This window comes from Cajanus cajan, chromosome 9, assembly GCF_000230855.2.
Source record: "Cajanus cajan strain Asha chromosome 9, NIPB_CcT2T_4, whole genome shotgun sequence".
NCBI classification, from domain to species: domain Eukaryota; kingdom Viridiplantae; phylum Streptophyta; class Magnoliopsida; order Fabales; family Fabaceae; genus Cajanus; species Cajanus cajan.
In genome coordinates this window covers 8,448,963-8,470,166 of record NC_138525.1, presented here as the reverse complement: position 1 = coordinate 8,470,166, position 21,204 = coordinate 8,448,963, and the positions used below count along the sequence as shown (strand labels likewise).

The 21,204-nt window shown below is 28.4% G+C and overlaps 2 protein-coding genes and 2 non-coding genes across 9 annotated transcripts; 3 read left to right on the top strand and 1 right to left on the bottom strand.

Moving 5' to 3' along the window:
- The first annotated feature begins 1,700 nt into the window (after nt 1-1,700).
- On the top strand, nt 1,701-1,782 carry TRNAS-AGA (transfer RNA serine (anticodon AGA)). The gene has a single exon. It is a non-coding gene; the product is annotated as a tRNA-Ser (tRNA).
- Nucleotides 1,783-1,836: 54 nt separating this feature from the next.
- Nucleotides 1,837-1,910, bottom strand: TRNAN-GUU (transfer RNA asparagine (anticodon GUU)). Its single transcript has one exon. It is a non-coding gene; the product is annotated as a tRNA-Asn (tRNA).
- Nucleotides 1,911-4,264: 2,354 nt separating this feature from the next.
- On the top strand, nt 4,265-8,241 carry LOC109793384 (double-stranded RNA-binding protein 4). Of its 6 annotated transcripts, XR_014429595.1 has the most exons (8): nt 4,265-4,433; nt 4,731-4,987; nt 5,903-6,119; nt 6,206-6,599; nt 6,753-6,820; nt 7,163-7,216; nt 7,657-7,710; nt 7,905-7,921. XR_014429595.1 is itself a non-coding variant. In XM_020352848.3 (7 exons), the coding sequence occupies exons 1-7, from the start codon at nt 4,346-4,348 to the stop codon at nt 7,960-7,962; spliced, it is 1,122 nt and encodes a 373-aa protein (XP_020208437.1). In that variant the 5' UTR covers nt 4,266-4,345; the 3' UTR covers nt 7,963-8,241. The 6 variants fall into 6 exon arrangements, 4 of the variants coding, with proteins under 4 accessions (XP_020208457.1, XP_020208471.1, XP_020208437.1 ...); XR_014429594.1 differs by lacking the exon at nt 7,905-7,921 and having other exon boundaries at nt 7,657-7,848; XM_020352848.3 differs by lacking the exon at nt 6,753-6,820 and having other exon boundaries at nt 4,266-4,433; nt 7,905-8,241.
- Nucleotides 8,242-14,443: 6,202 nt separating this feature from the next.
- LOC109807076 (putative transcription factor bHLH086) lies at nt 14,444-17,024 on the top strand. The gene is made up of 5 exons (XM_020369606.3): nt 14,444-15,452; nt 15,591-15,698; nt 15,822-15,887; nt 16,049-16,114; nt 16,234-17,024. Exons 1-5 carry the CDS (start codon nt 14,910-14,912, stop codon nt 16,333-16,335), a joined length of 885 nt encoding a protein of 294 aa, XP_020225195.1. The 5' UTR covers nt 14,444-14,909; the 3' UTR covers nt 16,336-17,024.
- Nucleotides 17,025-21,204: the final 4,180 nt, after the last annotated feature.

Here is a 21,204-nt window from a genome sequence, read left to right as displayed (position 1 = left end):
CCATCCGCTAGATGGCCTCAACTACACAATACTTATCCATACTTTACTCTCATATCAAGTATAATCATTACAGTTCAACCACATGAAAACACATAAGGGGCAAGCTGGAGTTCAAATAAATCAACATATACAACAAAAGAAATACGAGCAACAAGATATATCATCACATCTCATATTTAAACAACTCTAACATCGAAACACATTCTACACTATTATCATAAATAACTCAACCTACTACAAGACAATGTCAACTGAAACAACACAACATCAATGACTCAAATTTCAACACAATCTACACATTTTATGATAGGTCAACATCACATATGAATAACTCAATTTAATCAACACATCATATGCATAAACAACAATTATATGCGTCATTACACATTTCAACTAGGAGATTACTTACAATACAGATGAACAATTTAAATGTCTTAATCTTATTGAACTAATAACACATGATGATATTTTTGGGCTTGTTAGATCATAACAACAAATTTGGATATAAATCCATAACATAACTTAATTTATCGGATGTCACCACTTAAACTACGAAGTCTAGCCTTCTTGTCAAGGTATAATAGTTTGGGTATGAGCCTACTATGGTTTTAACTAGCTTAACTAAACCTTTTATGAGATTAGCTTACTAACCACCCTTCGAATATGATGCCCCTTCAATGCTTAATTAGAAATTAAGTCATTGACTTCGTATATTATTCAAATCGGTCACTTGTAATCGGTACAATTTGACCCACCTAACCTAGCTTGCTAACTTGTCCTAGCCTGCCAACCTTTTTTATTTTTTATTTTAATTATTTATTTTATGTTTTTTGTTTATTTTTTAATGCAAATTTAATTAAAACACTTTAGATTTATTTTGTGTATAATTTATGATTTATTGTACAATAAATCTACGGTGCATTTAATTTAATTTATTATATGTAATTTGAGATTTTTTTATTTTGTTTAGGTACATTGATTCATGTAACTCTTTTAGATATTGAAAAATAATATGTTGGAATAGTAACTCAAAATAAATATGTAATCTTTTTCTTTTCTTTTTTTCTTTAAAATGTTAATGGTAGCCCCAAGTCTAAACGAGTTGATCCGACTTATTTTTCCATTTATAGTAAAATATATGATATTGTGAACTTATGATATTGAGCATAAAAACTGCAAAATATTATATTTTTTGAAAAGTTATTTACTTAGATAAGAGTGTACATACATTTCACTTGTTATTTATATCTTTTCTAATTATATTTTTATTTTGTATTATATTTCATTTGTTTTTTTTTTCAACTTTTTTTATTACTATTTTTTATTTCAAACTTTTATACTTTTTTTGTGTGGAAGAAATTGAGTTACTACAACACGTATTTAAAAAGACTTTGGTGAAAAACAAAATTAATTTTAATCATTTCTATTTTTGAAATGAGTAAACATTTGATTATTGATTGAAATTTGTTTTTGATTAAAAAATAATATATTATTTTATTTATTGACTTTTGTGAATTTTTACCATACTAATGCAATGTTTTATATTTCCAAAAAACAACTTTTATGTTCAAAAGTCTTTTGTAACAGTAGTTCTAAAGAAATATTAAAGAAAAATATTGAATTATCCATGGTAAACAAGAAGAATGCAAGCAATAGAGAAGTTAGAATGAAATCAAGAATTGACATTTCCAATGATAGATGTGGGCGTGCCGGAGTGGTTATCGGGCATGACTAGAAATCATGTGGGCTCTGCCCGCGCAGGTTCGAATCCTGCCGCTCACGTTTTTTAATTTTTCAATCTATTTTCAAATGAAAAAAATTAAATAAACAAATAATCGCTAGAAGGAGGGCTTGAACCTCCGACCTTGTGGTTAACAGCCACACGCTCTAACCAACTGAGCTATTCCAGCTTGTTGATATATTAAATTATGTAGATCAATAAACCAAATAAGATCATTAAAATATCTTGGAAGGGACAAATCGGGGGCGAAAAATCTAGCGTGAAAGCGACGTGACTTTTATTGTAGTAAATAACGAACTGCACCGGTTATGAATCCTTTTCATTTTAACTTTTTTTTTACACTTTGACCTTTTCATATTGAGATACACTGTCATATAAAGATTTTTACATTTGATAATTAATTATATTTTTTAAATTATTTTATTTTAATTTATTTTTATTTAATTAAATAAGTAAATAACATGATATTATTAAAAAATGTGATTGGTTGTCAGTGTAAAAAAACTTTACACTATATAAGTGATTAACTTTTTCGTATTTTTATTTAATTTTTTTGAAATAAGTAGCTTTTTTATATATATTTTTTTAAAAATAACATCTGTTCATTTTTTAAAATCACTTATTAATTTTTTTTTTTAACTTTGAATAAACAAATCTTATACTAGATATGAATATAATACTCTCTTTGTTTAGACTTATGGTTTTATATATATATATATATATATATATATATATATATATATATATTTTCAATAAAAAATATAACTCATTTTTACTGATATACTTTTATAAAAAATTGTGGTATTTTTGGTCATAACTTTATGTGAAAGTCAAAAATTAATTAAGAAATTCAAATGTTAACTTGTGTTAATCACTTTTTAATAATATATAATTATATTAGATATAAATATAATATAAAATATTAAGATTAGTTTAGTGGTGTAATAAGAATAGTATATATATATATATATATATATATATCATAATGACTTTAAATTCAAATTCATTTGTTTTCATCGTAATTTTTATCAATAATAAAAAAAATGGATATAATACTACGTATTCGTACAATAATATATAATTATTGATTGCATTGACACATATAATCATACTAATATTAATATCCCAAATTCTATGAAATCTTTATTATTATACAAGTTTAGATGAAAGTTATATTTCAACGAATGTAAATTATATTTGTTATATTGTAGATATGACATCTTCTACCTATTATATGTTTATTAATATAAATGTGATAATAAATAAATAAATAAATAAAATTTTTAAAATCTTTTCTTAAATGGATAAGAATATCATATATGAAGTAGTTATTTTAGTTGATTTTAATATTTTTTAATTATAATGTATTTATGATCATAAAAAAAATGTACTAATTTTATTCTTATTATTTATTATTAAGTTATTATGTTAATTCTAATGATATTAAAAATGATTTTCTTAAGCAAGGTTTTGAGGGTATTTTCAATGGAAGCAACTCATTTGAGTTGCTTCATGCATTGAAAACTGAAATAAGTGGTCCCTAGTGTGCCATGTCAAAATTAAGTAACTCAAACACAAATTTAATGGTAAGAAACTTTAAGAAATTCAACTTTTATAATTTTTTTCTAATCATTTATGAACCAAATTTAAATTTTTATTAAAAAAGATAATTGCACTACAATAAAATAAAATAAATTACAAGAAAAAATATAAATAAAATAATAGTAAATACATAAACATTATACGAAATTAATTTTCATCATTATTATTTTCGAAACGTTTCCAAATATGTTCAATAAAATCTGCTTGAAATCTGGTAAGGAACGGTTGCTTGAAGAAATAACTCTCTCTTCTTCAAGCAACTCATGTTGCCACGTCAGAGTTCTCCAATAGCAAGAAACCGAGACTTAAGTTACTTCATGGGACGAACAACTCCCATTAGAGTTGCTCTGAATTTTAACTTTTTAAATAAAATAAAATTAGTTAAGAGGGGAGACCAACCATATTAATCATTTACAAATTTAATAAATATTTTACATTGATAATATAATTATAAAAAGTTATTATAGTAAAAGTGAAAATATTGCTCAGCATAAAAAAATTATGCTAACCTTTTTCAATTTTTTAAATTTCTTATAATATTATTATTTTTCATAATTTTTATTATATTTATAATATTTTTTTTTATCATTTTTAAAGAATCACTTTAACTAAAATCTAAAGATTAAACGACTAAAATGATTTCTGAAATAATAAAAAACAAAACAAGACAATATATATATATATATATATATATATAGATATATATATTTAACTTTTTTTATTAGATTATAGATATAAATTATTTATTAACTTTAACTTTGTTGATAAAAAAAATTTAATCTAACTGCACATCTTTATTAAAGTTTCTCCAAATCTAATCAAATTAATTGATTAAATAAAAAAAAATCACATTTTTTTTTTACTAATTTACTGTATTTAATTCCATGATTAGTGACAGCTAAGTTACGAAAGGGTACTTCGCTCACTCACTCACTCACCGTAAACAATATATCATATTCTTTCACTTCCAACACTCTCGCTTCATTTTTGAACCCTAGCTTCATGGATTCTTCTTCTTCTCATCTTCCACCTTCAATTCCCCTTCAACCTCAACCTCAACCTCAACCTCAACCCCAACCTCAACCTCCTTGTAAGTCTTCATTTCACCTTTCGTAAAATTCATTTCTAATTTTCAAAATTAATTTTAATTAGCGCTATTCTTCTGCAAGGTATTTCACTATTTCGCTGTTTGACTTACATGCCTTTCGTTTGTTTTCATTTCTAGATTCTAGATGTTTCATGAGGCTTCATAGATATTAGATACATATATGCGTACCTTTAATGTGGTCGTGTTTAGTTTTTGGGGATTTTTTTTTTTTTTGAATTTTTGGCCTGAATCTATGTAAATGCGTCTAATTTCGTGAATTGCTCTTGTGAGATTTTTCAGATCACTCGATGTACAAAAATCGTTTGCAAGAGTTTGCGCAGAAGGCAAGCATAGGAGTTCCTGTGTATCAAACTGTTTTTGTGGAGGGGCAGCCACATGCTCCCAAGTTTCATTCAACCGTGTGGGTGGGAGGAATGAGTTTTACTAGCTCGTTCACATTTCCCAGCAGAAAAGCTGCAGAACAGGAAGCAGCTAAGGTTGCTTTGGATACTCTCCTTCAAAGGACCAGAGATGAATTGCCATCCCTTGTCAATGAGGTGTTTTGACACAGAATTTTTTGTGTCGATTTTAGTTTTTAGTAGGTGCATCATTGGTTTGATTGACCCGTGTGAGAATTGTTAAGTAAATTTGAGCTGATGTTTGTTAATAATACTTTTTGGACAATTTAGATACTGCTGTACCTGTATATTAGCTTTGTTTTTTTGCTTGCTTTGCATTTGGTTGGCAATAATCCTAGTGCTTTGTAGTAATTAGAAGAATTTGTTTTATTTTTGTGAAAATATCTGCTATCTTCCCTTAAATGTAGTTTCTCTATTTTTTTTCCCCTTCTGATGATCTCTTTGGTATATCTAGTAAAAGCAATTTTGTCTAGTGACATGAGGTATTTTTCATATCCCGTCATTCTCAGTTAAGTGTACATATTTGCTGAGATGGATCTTGTCTATTTGAATAGGTTTTCTATAAGATTCTGCAAACTACCTTTTATTCGGATGTATATATCTCTTGTAGTTATAGAGTATCTAAGTTGAAGATCTGTGTGACATGTCACTGAGATTCTTAGTTTTCAGCAGGTAAGGTTAGAATAGGATATTCATGCAAAGTTGATATGAAAGAAGTATCATTGCAACAAATAATTTTTGGTTTTGCCAATGGAACTAGAGTTTAGACCCATCCTTATATTTTTTTAATAATGGTTTGAAACTGATCTAATGTAGCTTGAAGTAATCATTCTTAAATCAATGTCTTGGAAAATCATTTTCATATTCATTACTGTTGTAACTACTCATTGCTGACTTGCAAAAAATAAATAGCTGGTGAAATAGAATTAATCTTAATAATTGCTTTAATTGATATTTGATAATTGTTATTGCTTCATTTTGGCTTGGTTTGGCAATATCATTCAATATTATCTATCTTTAAAATGTTGACTTTTTGTTGTCATCATCTTCCAGATTTCTCCATTTTGCAAGTCTATCATTAATGAATATGCTGCTAAACTGCATGTAGAAAGACCTACATACAACACTGTTCAGCAACAGCTAGGAGGAGTGCTTCCTGTTTTTACGACTTCCTTAGTTTTCAATGGTACTAGTTACACTGGCGATGCTGCTAGAACCAAAAAGGAAGCAGAGCAGTCAGCAGCGCATGCTGCTATTCTAACAATTATGGGTATCCTTTTGCATATGCTTTATTACATGTTTTGGGTGGATTTTAGTTAGAAATGTGCCTACCTACTAAATGAGTATTTAATGCAGGTGATCCTAGCTCAGGAACTAAGCTCATTGAGATGATTAAGTCAAAGTCTATATTTTATGATGCACTCAAAGGAAAGAGCCTACCTCTGTTACAGGCCAATGCAGAGTTACCCACAGCAAATGCAGGACAATTGGCTGTTACATTGGATCATAAAGATACAGGAGTTACAGACTGTGTGTCTGATAATAATGAAGCTAAAGTTGAATTTCCCGAGTCTTCTAAGATGCTTTCCACCTTTGAAGGATTTCAAATGCCAAAACAAGATATCCCCCCTGAAGCCACCAATGTAGCTCTGCAACCGGGTTCAACAAATTCTATTGATGATGGTTCTAGTTCGAAAAAGCGGAGAAAGAACAAGAAGAAGGCTAATAAGAAGGCACGGCTGGAATCTCTGTAAGTTTCAATAATATCTCATCTGTTATTTTGTGTGGTGTTTCTTTTTGCTTCCTTTGCTATTTTTTTCTTCATTCTCCCCCAGCCCTCCCTAGCATTTTGTCTACATGTTTCCCTTGTCTGTCCATGATTTTTGAAGTTTGCATTGTCCAGATGGATGTTAATGCTATGCCTCAGTAAATTACCAGGGAGGTGAACTTGCAATGAATAGTAAATAAAAAGTGAGTGAATATTAGTTTAATAATTTCTGGATACTTTTCATTCTAAAGAAAAAACAAATTCACCTTACAATCTGTTTGAGATCATCCTTGTTGTGTTGGTGCGTGTATGCTGGAGCTTTTGCTTGGGTAAAAGAAGTTTGTGTTGGAATAACCATATTATGTAGTGAGGGATGACGTGTACAATACATGTTTAAGTGGCCTTATAGTGGGATGTGATTTAAGCTAGATAGGTAAGTACATGTATTTGCTTGTGTGGGAGGCAAAGTTATTTATATGCTTGCTTTTTTCTGTGTGGATGTGTGTATTATGATTAATTGAATGTTATGTTGTGAAAATTTGCAGGTTACCGGTTACTGCAGTTCCCATGAACCAAGTCCCTCCTTGTTCGATGGTTCAGTAAGTTGTGTTTGTATTATGTAGTGAGGGACTATGTATACAATTCATGTTTTAGTGGATTTATAATGAGATGTGATTAAAGATAGATAGATATGTACATATATTTTCTTGTTTGGGAGGCATATATATATATATATATATATATATATATATATTTGTGTGTGGATGTGTGTCTTGTGATTAATTGAATGTTTTGTGAATTTTGTTGTACTACGTTTCCCATGAACCTAGTCCCTCATTTGATGGCACATTAAGTCATGTTTGTATTTTGTAGTGGGGGACAATATGTACAATACATGTTTTAGTGGCTTTATAATTGGATGTGACTTAAGCTAGGTAGATATGTACACATGCTTGCATGGGAGGCAAAGTTATTTAAATCTTGTTTTGGGTGGATGTGTGGCTTGTGATTAATTGAATGTTGTTTTGGAAATTTGCAGGTTACCGGTTACTGCAGTTTCCATGAACCAAGTCCCTCCTTGTTCGGTGGCACAGTAAGAAGTTTGTGTTTGTATTATGTAGCGAGGGACAATATATAGAATACATGTTTTAGTGGCTTTATAACGGGATGCGATTATGTTAGATAGATATGTACATATATTTGATAATGTAGGAGGCAAAGCTTTTTTTTTTTTTGTGTGCATTTGTGTCTTGTGATTAATTGAATGTTTTGTTGTAAAATATGCAGATTCCCAATCACTACAGCTCCTATGAACCAAGCCCCTTCTTATTCGGTGGCACAGTAAAAATGTGGATGTGTGATGAATTTTTTTGTAGATGTCGCAAATCTTGTTGCAAATGTGCTTCCATGGAGAAAAAAACCAAAGTTCCTGGTTAACATTTAGAACTTTGTTAAAATCCTTGTTCAGTTGTATTTTATTTATTAAGTCCATGCCTTAACATGTTTTGGGCTTCGAACTTCTGTGGCACACAAAAAATGTGGAAGTGTGATGAAGCATTTGTAAATGTCACAAACTGTAAAGATGAAAAGTTAGTGGATAAGAAACGGAATTTCCTTGTTAAAATTTTTTTCAGTGGTTGCTTGCTTGTATTAAGCCATGCCTTGCATTATTTGAGCTTCCAACTTCTGTTGAGAATGCATAGGTTTGCTCTCCAGTGGGAGTGTTTAACTGTTTATAAACCATTTTCTCCCACTAACTTGTCTCAATTTGGCATGATGGTTTTATATTATATATATTAGTAGGATAGAGCCACTTTGTGTCGGCATTGTATTAAAAAATAGTTATTTTTATGAGTAATTATTCATAAGTAGTTTTAGAATAAAAAAATGAAGAGTTTAAAAAAATTGTACAAAAAAAAAGAATAAAAGAAAAAAGAAAAATAGATAGTAGAGGATTATTTTTAGCAAGTTGTAGAAAATAAATAAGGATAAAAGAAATATTGTTAATATTATTCATTAGAGGAAAAATTGTAAATTGTATTTTAATTCTAGTTTTTTGTTTTTTCTAATTCTATTTTTGTACTTTTATATTATGTTAAAATTGACATTTTATGTTTACAAATTGGTGTCATAATACTAGATTTGATTTAAATGTTCTTTTGGACTTCGTAAGCTTTAGAAGATAAATTTGTCTTAATTTGGCTTGTTAGCAAAACGAGATTCTGACCAATTCATCTACATTTTTTTTGTTCTTATGTGGTCTTTGTGTGTGCTTGTATAATCGAGTGTTGGTTAAGATTGATTTTGTGGTAAAAAAAATTATATTTAGATATTTTTACTTTGAAAATAATGTTGTAGAATGTATTGTAATTTTTTTTAACCTGACACAAGCTATTTCTCTAGTACTTTTAGTCAAATTGAAATTTAAAGGAAAAATCAATTTTGAAAAATGTAGTAATATACTTTTTAACATATTTTGAACATATATTTTACTATTAATTGAAAATTATTATGAGAATTGTTATATAACGCGAAGATGTTTCGTATGAAGTATGAACTAAGAGCAAAAACATGCCACAAAAATCACGGTTGTATCTATCATATTAGTCGATGTCAAAGTTTGTGCGATACTTACGTGTAGGATTAAGCATTTTTTTTAATGTTAAAAATCATAAAATTTTATAGATCTTACATGTTATTTAACAAATTTCTCATGATTTTGTATTTTCTTTTATAAAAATAATCGATAGGAGTATGCGTTGCTAAATGTTAACACTTTCCATCGTTACTTTTTGAACAATAATCAAACATTTGAATCATGTTTGACAAGGATAAAATGTATGTTTTAGTGAAAGGAACGCTCGTCACTTGAAGCATATTTAAGTAGCTTGTGCGCCATTTTAACTTATTTAATGTATTTATTTGTTTATTTGTTTATTTTTTATTTATATGTGTGTTCCCAATACAAAATTAAACACACTAAAAAATCACCTATAAATATTTATTTCTACAAATTTCACATTCGAAGTGTCCAGTTCTTGATACAAGGGAGTATGTTAAAGATCCAGCATTATCTAGGAATAATGTCATATAAATTTCATGTTCGAGATGTTTAGTCTTTGGTGTAAAAAATGTGTTGGAGATCTTTCATCGATTAGAAATAAGATCATAATAATGTATATAAATAGAGAAAAATCTTCACATTACAAATCAATTTTATAAGACTGAGTTAAACCCCAAATTAAATTTTTTTAATATTTTTTCCTTCAACTCTTTCATAATAAGTGTTGTTTAAAATCTTTTTATTTTACATAAAAAAAAACTGGTACCAAATTTCCTTCATTTTAAAATGAGATGTATTTGTGGCTTGTCTTAATTAGTTTGCTGTTTGTTGTCCACCATTCTTCATCTGTCGTATCAAACATGCCCATTATCAAACTGCTTGTGGAAGTTTTATTATAATTTATAACATAGACTTATAATTTATAAATTATTAAAAATATATATACAATTGTATTTTAATGGTTGGACATAAATATAGTTTTAAATTTTTTTTAGAGAATAGTTTTAATCACTTAAATATTAAATATACGAGATAGAGTCGTTTTAAATCTTTTAAAATTTAAAATTATTTTTTAGTTCTTTAATAAAAAAACTTATATCAATTTCCTTTACTAAAATATTGTTAGTAAATTCATATACTAAAATGTCTTGTTAATAAAAATATGACATTAAACTTAATTAATGATTTATAATCGACTAAATCTTATTTGTTATTATTTTAAATTTATAGTAAATATTTATTATATAATAATTACTATTTTCGTTATCTGTAATATTTATAGTATTAGTTTACTACATTTTTAATATTTTATGATAAAACATTATAATTGTGTAGGACTGTTCATTAGTATTCAATACTAACAACCATTTTATTCCAATTTGCACTAGTGGAAAAAAGACTTTTAAAATCGGTTATTTTTAACTTTTAAAATCGGTTCTTTAACCGATTTTAAAAGAGTCGATTTTAAAAGTTAGACTTTTAAAATCGGTTAAACAACCGATTTTAAAAGTTAACTTTTAAGATCGGTTGTTTAATAACCGATCTTAAAAGACTGGCTGGAAAAAAAATTAAACTGGAGGGGGCCATTCCAAAAATGGAACGGGCCGTTCCAGTTTAATCAAAAGACCTAAATTTAATTTTAAGTACGGGGCGTTCTCTTTGGAGAACGACATGTTCCCAATGGAGAACGGCCCGTTCTCCTTGCAGAACGGGCCGTTCCAGGTTCGAAATTTAGCCAAAATGAGCCTAAAATAGAGAGAAAAAAAGCGTGAGAAAACAAAAAGAGACACGACAAGAACATGAGAAGACGAAAATTAAAACGAAAACGACAACAAAATTTACCTTATTGGAGACTTTAGAAAATGAGAGCGTCACAGATTAAAAAGAAGAATGAAGGGAAAGATTAAAGAGAATGAGAATGGAGGGGAATATAAAAGATTTCTGACGATACTTTTAAAATCGGTTATTGAAGAACCGATTTTGTATACTACATACAAAATCGGTTATAGAATAACCGATCTTAAAATTACTTTTAAGATCAGTTATTCTATAACCGATCTTAAAAGTACTTTTAAGATCGGTTCTTTTGTAACCGATCTTAAAAGTGTTACTTTTAAGATCAGTTCTTTTATAACCGATCTTAAAAGTGTTTATTTTATTTACAAATTTGCCACCGCGTCACTTTTAAGATCGGTTACCTTATAACCGATCTTAAAAGTCCGATTTTAAATCCAATTTTTGCACTAGTGTTGTATAGACCAGTCAAGAAACTCTCTCAAATAAAGAAAGGGTATTTTTTTTTTTTGGAGATAATTAGAGTAAAATTAGCTTAGATATATTTATATTCAGGTTCATTATTCATCAATTTTTTATTGCTTATCTTTAAATCTTGAAAAAAAAAAGGATCTAATAATTTCTCCATTGGTTCACTTTACAGGAAATTGTTTTGACAATGAAATCTAAAACCATAGATGTCTTTCTTTCGGGGAAGAAGAAGTTGCCCAAAGATTCGAGCACATTCTTTCTTGGCCACAGCAATTTAGTATATGCATTGATAAGTATGTATATTGTATATATATATATGAGAAAGATGCGCCATAATCATTTCATTATTTAGTATTAACATATAATTATATATATATATATATATATATATATATATATATATATATATATATATATAACTTAAACCTTTTACCAATAAACAATATAATTATGGAAAGCTAATGACAGAACTAATTGGAAAATTTTGAAGATGTGCACAAAATGTTTAAGTGGATTTGGAAGATATGGAAAATTCTGATCTGCTCCCTGATCAAGAGTTTCCAAGTTCATGGTAAGAAGGACACAATTAGACAATTTGCATGAAACAAGGAAAAGGAATTGCTCATTATTTTTAATGCCAGCTCTAACCCGAAATTTGTTTATCTGTAGTAGAACTAAGTAGACATGTGGATGATCTTCTTTGTGTCTACAAAAGATATACTTAACTGTCTTTCATGAGCACTCACAAATTGTTCTGCGCAAAAAAAAGAAAGATATAGCCCTAAAAAATGATCATAACTAAACTGAGTTGACCACAGGAATTCCATTTTGGTTTAAAAAATTCAGTGTGATGGAATCTGTTTGAGAGAATGTTGACTTTTTTCTTTGGCAACAGCTAATTAATTGTGAGTGAATTATTTAAACTTATCATCAAAGCCAGCGTTTAGGTGTTAAAGGCAGAGATCCTGACTGGTACATGAATGGCGTTTAAGAGAGTTAAGTAATGTTTATGGAAATAAATAAAAGATTAGGAAATTAATCTATCATTTTATTTCATTTATTTATTTTAATGATTGTAGAAATAAATAAAAGATTAGGATCAACATAAATAATATATATATATATATATATATATATATATATATTTATTTATTTATTATTATAAAAAGTTTAGATTAAGAATTTAAGATAAAGTGCAACTTTATATAAGGATATAGAATCAATTACTAATTCATGTATAAACTAATCTGTCATCTTATTTCATTTATTTTAACAAAAATGTTATATTCAATAATATTAGTTACGCCAGTAATTTTGAGAGAATAAGAGTCTTATTCTTCATATAGTATATTTTAATTTTTGTTACGCCAGTAATTTTGTTGATGTTATTAAAAAAAAACGTTTTAATTAAGGGTATGTTTATATTTCAGTTAAATTTAATGCAACTAAAAAGCAACATCAGACTAACTTTAACTTTTTTATATTAGAAAATAAAAAAAAAAGTCTGATCAAGAGAGTTAAACACACACTAATAAGTATATATATATTTTTTTGGTGTTGTGCTAATAAGTATATATAAACACAAATAAATATATAACTCTTTTTAAGTATAATTTTATATTTCAAGTACAACATTGATATATTGAAAATAACTAGTCACTATTTTCCTACACATTATACTATTGAAAATATAATCACTGCTTACATCTTTGTATTATATTTACAAAATTATTATCCTATCAACTGTTTATTTTAATAACTAACATGTAAATATAAAATAAAATCTAATTTCTTTAATAAAGCACAATTACAAAATGAATAGAAATTTAAAATTTCAACACTTGCCATAATACTAAATACTATTAATTACTACCTATATATTTATTTATTTACTCGGACACATCTTTATATAATTTGCATAAAGCTCTTGCTTTTCTCAAGATTTGTCGATCGATAACTATATCTTTTTTGATTTACTCGCACAAATATTTATCTAATTTCAGTATTGTACATATATTCTTGTTCTTCACAAGACTTGTAGATAACTATATATTTGTTTATTTACTCGTACAAATCTTTCTCTGATATATTCTGCAGGTACTTAATTTGTATATAAAAGTGTACTAAACTTTTTTATTAGAAAAAAAACATGTATAGAAATTTAGTTTAAGATACGAGATGAGATTGAATCTTATTTACCCTTACAAATTAATCTTTATCTAATTTTCATATAGTTCTCGTATATATTTCTCAATATATACTTGTAGATGAGTATATATTTATTCATTTACTTGTACAAATCTTTCTCTGTTGTTGTACTTAAATTTGTATATAATAGTAGTGTAGTCAACTTTTTTTAGAAGAAAATATGTATATTATTTTTGCTAAAGATAAGAGATGAGATTAAATCTGCTTTAAGAAGATATGTTAGATAGTACGTGTAAATCTTAACTTTTTGTATTTTGAGATTCCTTTATCTAAAATGTTCTTAATCTTAAATTTTAGCTTACATCTTATTTTAACTCTACAAAATCAATTCGAAATGTGAGAATTATCTAAATCATTCAAGTTCTATATAATTATAATCATTAAGACTATAATTAAAAGAGACCAACCAAAACATGCTAACGGTGACTATTAAGACAACTTTCCGATACTAGCTAACTGCATGCACTCAAACCATTGAACATGACCTTAAGTAAACTAGTAGGGAATTCATCATTAATTCATGCTACATGAGACTTCTAGGTCGGAAGCTAAAAAGATCATTATTTTTTTTTATACTTTGTGTACGTGAATTCAAAATGTTCCACGTTACTTATGTCAATCTTACAAAAACAACAAAACAAGGAATTCAGAGAAAAAAATAAATAGAGTTATACACAAACCCGTCATTCCAATCAGTGCTATCTTAGCCAGTTCAATAACTAGTGCAGACAGCTGCACAGAATGTTAACATAATATATAATATATGTTACATAAATTAGAGTACGAGTCCACGTGCTGACGTTATAAAGGGGAAGCATGTGAGAAGCAACCCCAAGAGCAGCTCAAGCTTCTTCATCAAAATGAGACTAACCAAAGGGAATCAAAAAGAGACGTGGCATTGGCGAAGGATCCGCCGATTCTCATGCCTCTTTTTTATTCTCAAATGCATTCTCTTTTGCCAGCTAACAATCCCAACATCAAGATGAATTAAACTATCACTTTTTAAATTGTAAACACACATCAATATTTTAGTATTAGATTTTGATTTTTTGTTCTCAATAATAGTATTTTTTTTTTCTCTCACGGTATTTTTTACCTATTAGGTTAAAGACTAATTTTACTTATGATCACAGAACTATATGGTACATAGTTGGTTTTTGAAGGCTATAAAAGACCTCCTTCACTAGTTGTCATGCTCATTATTGACCTTAACAAATCATAGTAGCTTTTGCATTTGGGTTTCCCCTACCTCCTTAATGGCACTCTCCTTGACATCTCATGGGGTCAATGAGTACCAAAAGCCTGTGATTGAAGAGGAAGATGGTTCACTGAACACTAATGGGCTCAGCAATGATTCAGCTTCAGCCTTAACCCGTTCTCCTCCTCTATGTGGCAATGACAATGGTCATGTTCATAAGGGCACACATTACCAGCTTGAAGAGGCAGAATCTCTGATTAATTTCAAAGCCAATGAGCACAGCAACCTAATGCAAGGTAGTGATCAATCTTTTCTTGGCTTTCAGCAGAGTTGGCTTTTCTCCAAAGAGAGTAGTTTGCATGAAGATTATAGCCAATGGAACCATGTTAGTCCTAAAAGCACCACAGACACGCGCCTAGTGCAAAATTTGAGTTGCTTTGAAACTGCCACTGGCTATAGCTCCATATTCAATGGTGCAAATGAGAAGCAACGTGGTGGAAGTTCATCATCTGGGTGGCTATACTCTGAACCAAATGTCCCTAGTGATGGCCTGCATGAGTCAGCAGCACAAGAATTGGTCTTAAAAAAACGCTCTTCTATGGTATGTTGTTGATTTCTCAATCATATATATATACTTAACCTCTTTTTTTTTTTTTTTTTTTTTTTAATGTTTGGAACTAGTCCATAAAGAACTCTATGAAATTAGAATGGAAGATTGAGTTCAGATTTATGTTTATAGGGAGAGAACATGCAAGCTTCCAATGCCAAGAAGCCATGCACAACTGCAAATAAAGCAGCAAAACCAAAGTCAAACCCTTCCAAGGATCCTCAAAGCGTTGCTGCCAAGGTTTGCTTCAAACCTAAGTTAAATTATGTCTGATATGTACCAAGTATGTTTTGATTGCAAATTAAGAAAACTTAGTTAATTATGAGATTCAATACTGATAGAATGTTTGTATGTGTATCACAGAATAGAAGAGAGAAAATCAGTGAGCGGCTTAAGATACTTCAAGAACTTGTACCCAACGGTTCCAAGGTATATGTTAAACTAGTCCTGAATTGCTTTCTTTTGCACTTTGTAGCAACAACTGGAAAATTGATCATATGTTGCAGAGTTGAAGCTTTAAGTCAAACAAACTCTATGAAATTTTACTTAATAGGATTGTGGTTTAATTATTTCATTGATAAATTTTGCAGGTTGATTTGGTCACCATGTTGGAGAAAGCAATTAGTTATGTAAAGTTTCTTCAGTTGCAAGTGAAGGTGGGTCTTGCATACAGTGTGCACTACTTTTCTTCAGTTTCTTCAAACTAAGTTCGTGGCTTAATTTGAATCCGAACCTCACCTATGACATCTTTGTTCTCTACTTGTTCATTGTGAAGGTGTTGGCAGCTGATGAATTTTGGCCTGTCCAAGGTGGAAAAGCCCCTGACATTTCTCAAGTGAGACAAGCCATTGATGCCATTCTTTCATCTCAAAGATGAATAGAAGATCATGGATCCAAGAAATAAGTGTTATCATAATTCAAACACAACTTTGAAGAACAAGAGAAAAGTTAGTTCTGGAAGTTGGTCGTTCTGAAGGGCATTTTAGTATTTCAGAATGCTTAACCTTTTCTAATTTGTTAACTTCGAAATCAAGATCTAGCAAAAAATTTGAGTTTTAGCTAGTGTTTATTTGTGTTTATGCTGGGCCTAAAAACCATGTCCCAGGATTTCATTCACAAAATGTCTACGTTGTACTAGTGGTGCTGGAAGTGTTTCTAATAAATTAGACTACTATATATGTTCAGTTTATTATTAACATGGAAAAAAGGGAAAACAACAAAAGATGTAAATCATTCAGTGTTCTTTGACTTTTCTATCAATTGAACATCAGAATGAGCTGTTACCAATTAATTTGGTTATGGTAGATGAAACATCTTCTAGGTGAACATGAATAAGTTGGCAATGGGCAAATAAAATATATATAAATAAAAAAATCGAGTTAGTGAGAATAAAAAAGTTTATCATTGTTATGATTTATTTATAGTTAGCTAAATGACTAAGGCATCAGCATATCATAACTGACTTTTTGTCCTAATAAATTGCATGAAATCGGGAGTTTCATGACACAGACAAATGAAATTAATCACATGCAGGCATTTGATTTTAAACTTTGAAGGTGTGTTTTAAGTTTCAAGCTGTAAAATGCATGGTTATGTGTCACTGTTTGACCTGATTTTAAAATGGAAATACATTCAAATATAAGAAATTAAACCGGTTAACTAATTTACAAAACGAGGCACATATGTGTCAATAAACCGAAATTTTTTCAAAATGTCGGATAATGCAAAGATTCATCACTTGTTTTGAGCTACAATTTAACATTTTATTCGGAAAAGAATGAAATTGACAAGAATCCAAATATATCCCACTTAGGTTTTGTTTCTAAAAACTAGTTGATAAGTTAGGTAAAAAATAAAAAAATAAATTTTGGAAGAACGTTATTAATTAAAATTGTTGGTTAAAATTTGAAAGCTGTTAGTTTAAAGGTGAAAAGTATTAATTTAACATTCAAATATTATTATTTGAAAAAAGTAACTATTTAATTAATAGAGGGATGTAAAATTAGAATGCAGAAATTCTAATTCTCTCATTCCCTCCAAATTTTTAAACCGAAGGTGAAAAAATGATTCACTTTCCTGAAACTAAAATATATAAGCTGTAAGTTTAATAAACCCTATTTTTTTGGGTAGAGAAACCCTATTTAAAATACTGCCTTTAAAAAGTAAGTTAATGAGATAAGTTAGTTTACTTAACATCTCTATTTTAGTTAAATAAGTAAATAAATTACTTGAAAAAGTAATTGATTAAGTACGCCTATATAGCTCCAACATTGAGTAAATCGATCGGCGAAATTAAATTTTACTGTTTATGCTTTATTGACTTGAATTTATAGGTTGCGACCCGCTTATTAGTACTTGAAGTTACTTTGTAGTTTTTAGTATGTTCTCATGAATATATGTATGCAATGTGAGGTCATACTCTATCTATATTAGGTATAGTTCAAACTTAACCCTCTTATGCAGTGGAAAATTATTATATCGTACGTGGTTAGGTCATATTAATATATGTCATTAACAAGTTGGTATGAATCAGACGCTAACTTATGTTGAGAGTTTTTGAAAGGAAAACAAATATTGGAACCAAAGAATATAGATTACACTGAGGCCATATACTCAAACCACGTGCCTCTAGTTTGACACATGCTATGACATCCTCTGATCTTCATCATCCTTGTTGTTGCCTTGCATGGATGAGTTTATTTCCCCCAAGAAAGTCTTATAGTATATTATCAAAAGAATTTTACAAATTTTATGACCTCGGTTATAGCACTTTGTCTTTCTCCTTAATTGTAACGGACGACATCATTCTTAAGAAAAATGAGATGATTATATTCAATGTTCATTATGACATGCATCTCCATAGTTTTGACTATAAACATATAGAACTAGAACTCTCATGACTTGGTAAAGTATTTGGGCTTCATCTTAAAGTCTAACATGTTCTATAATAACATAATATTGTTATATCTTATTTTTTATCTTAAATTCTTTCATTAGGGGTGTAAGTGGGTTGGGTTGGGCCGAGTCAGATTTGTGTAATTTTTTTTATTTAAACTCGGTCCAACCCAACCCGTTCAGATTTGTGTAATTTTTTTTTTTAAAAACCTAATCTAATCCAACCCAATCATGAACGAATTAAGTTGATCAGTTGAGTTAATCAGATTAATATAATTATATTTATTTATTTTTTGTAAAAATTTAAATATTTCAAAATAGATATAAATCATTTGATACATTGTTGCAAACTCAATGTTATCAACCTATAAAACAAACAATGATATAAATTAAATTCTAAAATAAATTTATTAATTTGTTACATTTATCAACTCAAAGACCAACATTAATTAATACAAAATAAAATTTAAAATAAATATATTATATTATTACAATACTATTAACCTAAAACATAATTTGTTACTAAGTAAGAGTGACAATGAGTATTATCTTGACCAAATTCATTCAGACACTAATAATAATAATAATAATAATGTATGACAGGTTGGGTCAGGTTGATAATGGGTTGGAAACATAAAACTCATTACCGGATCTGTACAGTATTGAATTTTGATCAAGTTGAATTGGATTTGACCTAAACACTAAAAAAGTCTTATCTGAACTCATTGGATTGATTTGGATTAGTTCGGGTTCGCAAATTACTTATACCTGCTTACACCCTTATTCATTTATGTTCTTGTAAAGTCAAGAAAATCAACAAAAGTCCTAAACTCAAATTTAAAATCCTCCATGATATTTGACTTTTTATTTACACATTTTTTGTCGATGGACCAAAACAAATGTTTTTTGATCTTCATATATTTAAGTTGATTATAAATATTTCTAGTTTGAAAAATGTGTTAAAAAATAACTTAATAGTTATTTAAAATCAAAAAATTCAAAAGTGTGTTTTGTTTATTATTATCCTAAAACAATAATTTTATGCTTAATTGTTGTCATCGTTAAATAATGGTTTAAGATCTTATCTAGACAAAAGTATATATCTCAGAAAAGTATGTATGCGAAACTTTCATAATCTAACAAAACACGTCTCACATTAAAACCATTACAAAATATGATATATAGGACAGCGTAGTATCCATATATACTTGAGATAAGGTACATGCATCTCTAGGACTAGTTCCATGAATTGGTTTTAGCCTTAAACACGTTTGATTCCATGATTTTTTTTTTCCACCATCCAATTGGTAACGAATATGTTATACTTGTCTTGATGAGCTATGCATGCACATGAGTCTCCGTACGGTTGTTTATGCTTTACTTTGTCAAAGAAAACAACTATTAAGATTCATATCTTGTAGAGATTCAATCGGTCTAAGAGGCATTTCAATAATTTTAATTATTTATCCTATCTGCTTCTGTTATTTTGTTGGGAATGAAGTGGGGGACCATTAATTAAGCACGTGTAACTTTTAATAAAGATCACATGGCCAAGGCTAATCGTCACATGCCCAAGCCCTCCAATGAATACTTTCAACCAATTATATACTACCAGTTAAATTAAAATAGTAATTAAGTCTATTAAATTCAAAATCAACGAATAATTTTAATTAGTTTATTTACCATTCCTCTCATCATAATTGATTCCCTTACTTGGACATAATCGTTTTCCCATATCCACTTGGACATGGACATCCTTATAGAGCAATTTGCATTTTCAATGATTGCCTTAATTTTTTTTTGGGTATAATATTTGTTGATATTTTGTCACAAAAAAAAAAAATGTAGAGTATTAAATTAGTCGAGGGAAAAAAGATTGATACTTTGTACTATAGATGATTATAAATAACTTGAAGTTATATGAGACTATGTTCAACTGCAGCTATGAGCTATCCCTTTTATTTTCTAATAATTCTGGATCTTTGAAGTTTGAATTCTTAATATATATGTATGCTACCTGCATATAATTGTGTTCCTTCAATGAAAACTAATTAAAATATATTCACGATCACGATTTAATTATTTTGTTGAAAGAAAATTAACAAAACCGAGTTGCCCAAAATAGCATTTTGAAACAAATTTTTAACATTTTCAATTGGGTGTTCTGAATTAGAAAAAGTAAATAAATGTAAGGATAGTTTTAATTATTATTTTTTTAATAAAGATGACGTGTATAAAATAAAGTAACAGGTACAGAAAGCAAATGGCTAAAATATGTTAGTTGATTCAAATTAGACTTTTTTTTGTGGCGGAGTGGCCCAAGTCTAACCAAACCCAACTAAGTCCTAATTTAAAAGCAAAACTATTGGAATCAAGAACTAGCCATTAATACTAAAAAAAACTTACGAAACAACTATTAACTGTATCATCTTTACCTTGAACACTCTTTTATTATGTTCATTAACAAATATCATATGTGTCGATCAACTAGCTCATAGTAGTCATCTTAATTAGTAGTTTTAAATTAGCTTTAAGTTTTCAGTTGCTTTATATACTTGGAGATAGAAGTTTGTTCTTCAGAATAGTTTTATCAAACTTAAGCATATTAATTTGTCTATTGTAAAATATACATGTAATCTTTATAAAAAAAATCATTAACATTTTTTTTTTGTGAACGACATCAACATTTTTAATTTTTTTTTTTAGAAACATCAACATTGAAACTCACATTTATTAATAAAATAAATTAATAAATAATAATAGTAATAGTAATAGTAATAAATATATTATTATCTTATATGAAATAGTTAAAGAGATGAGATTTTAAAATTAAAAAAACCATAAAGTAAAC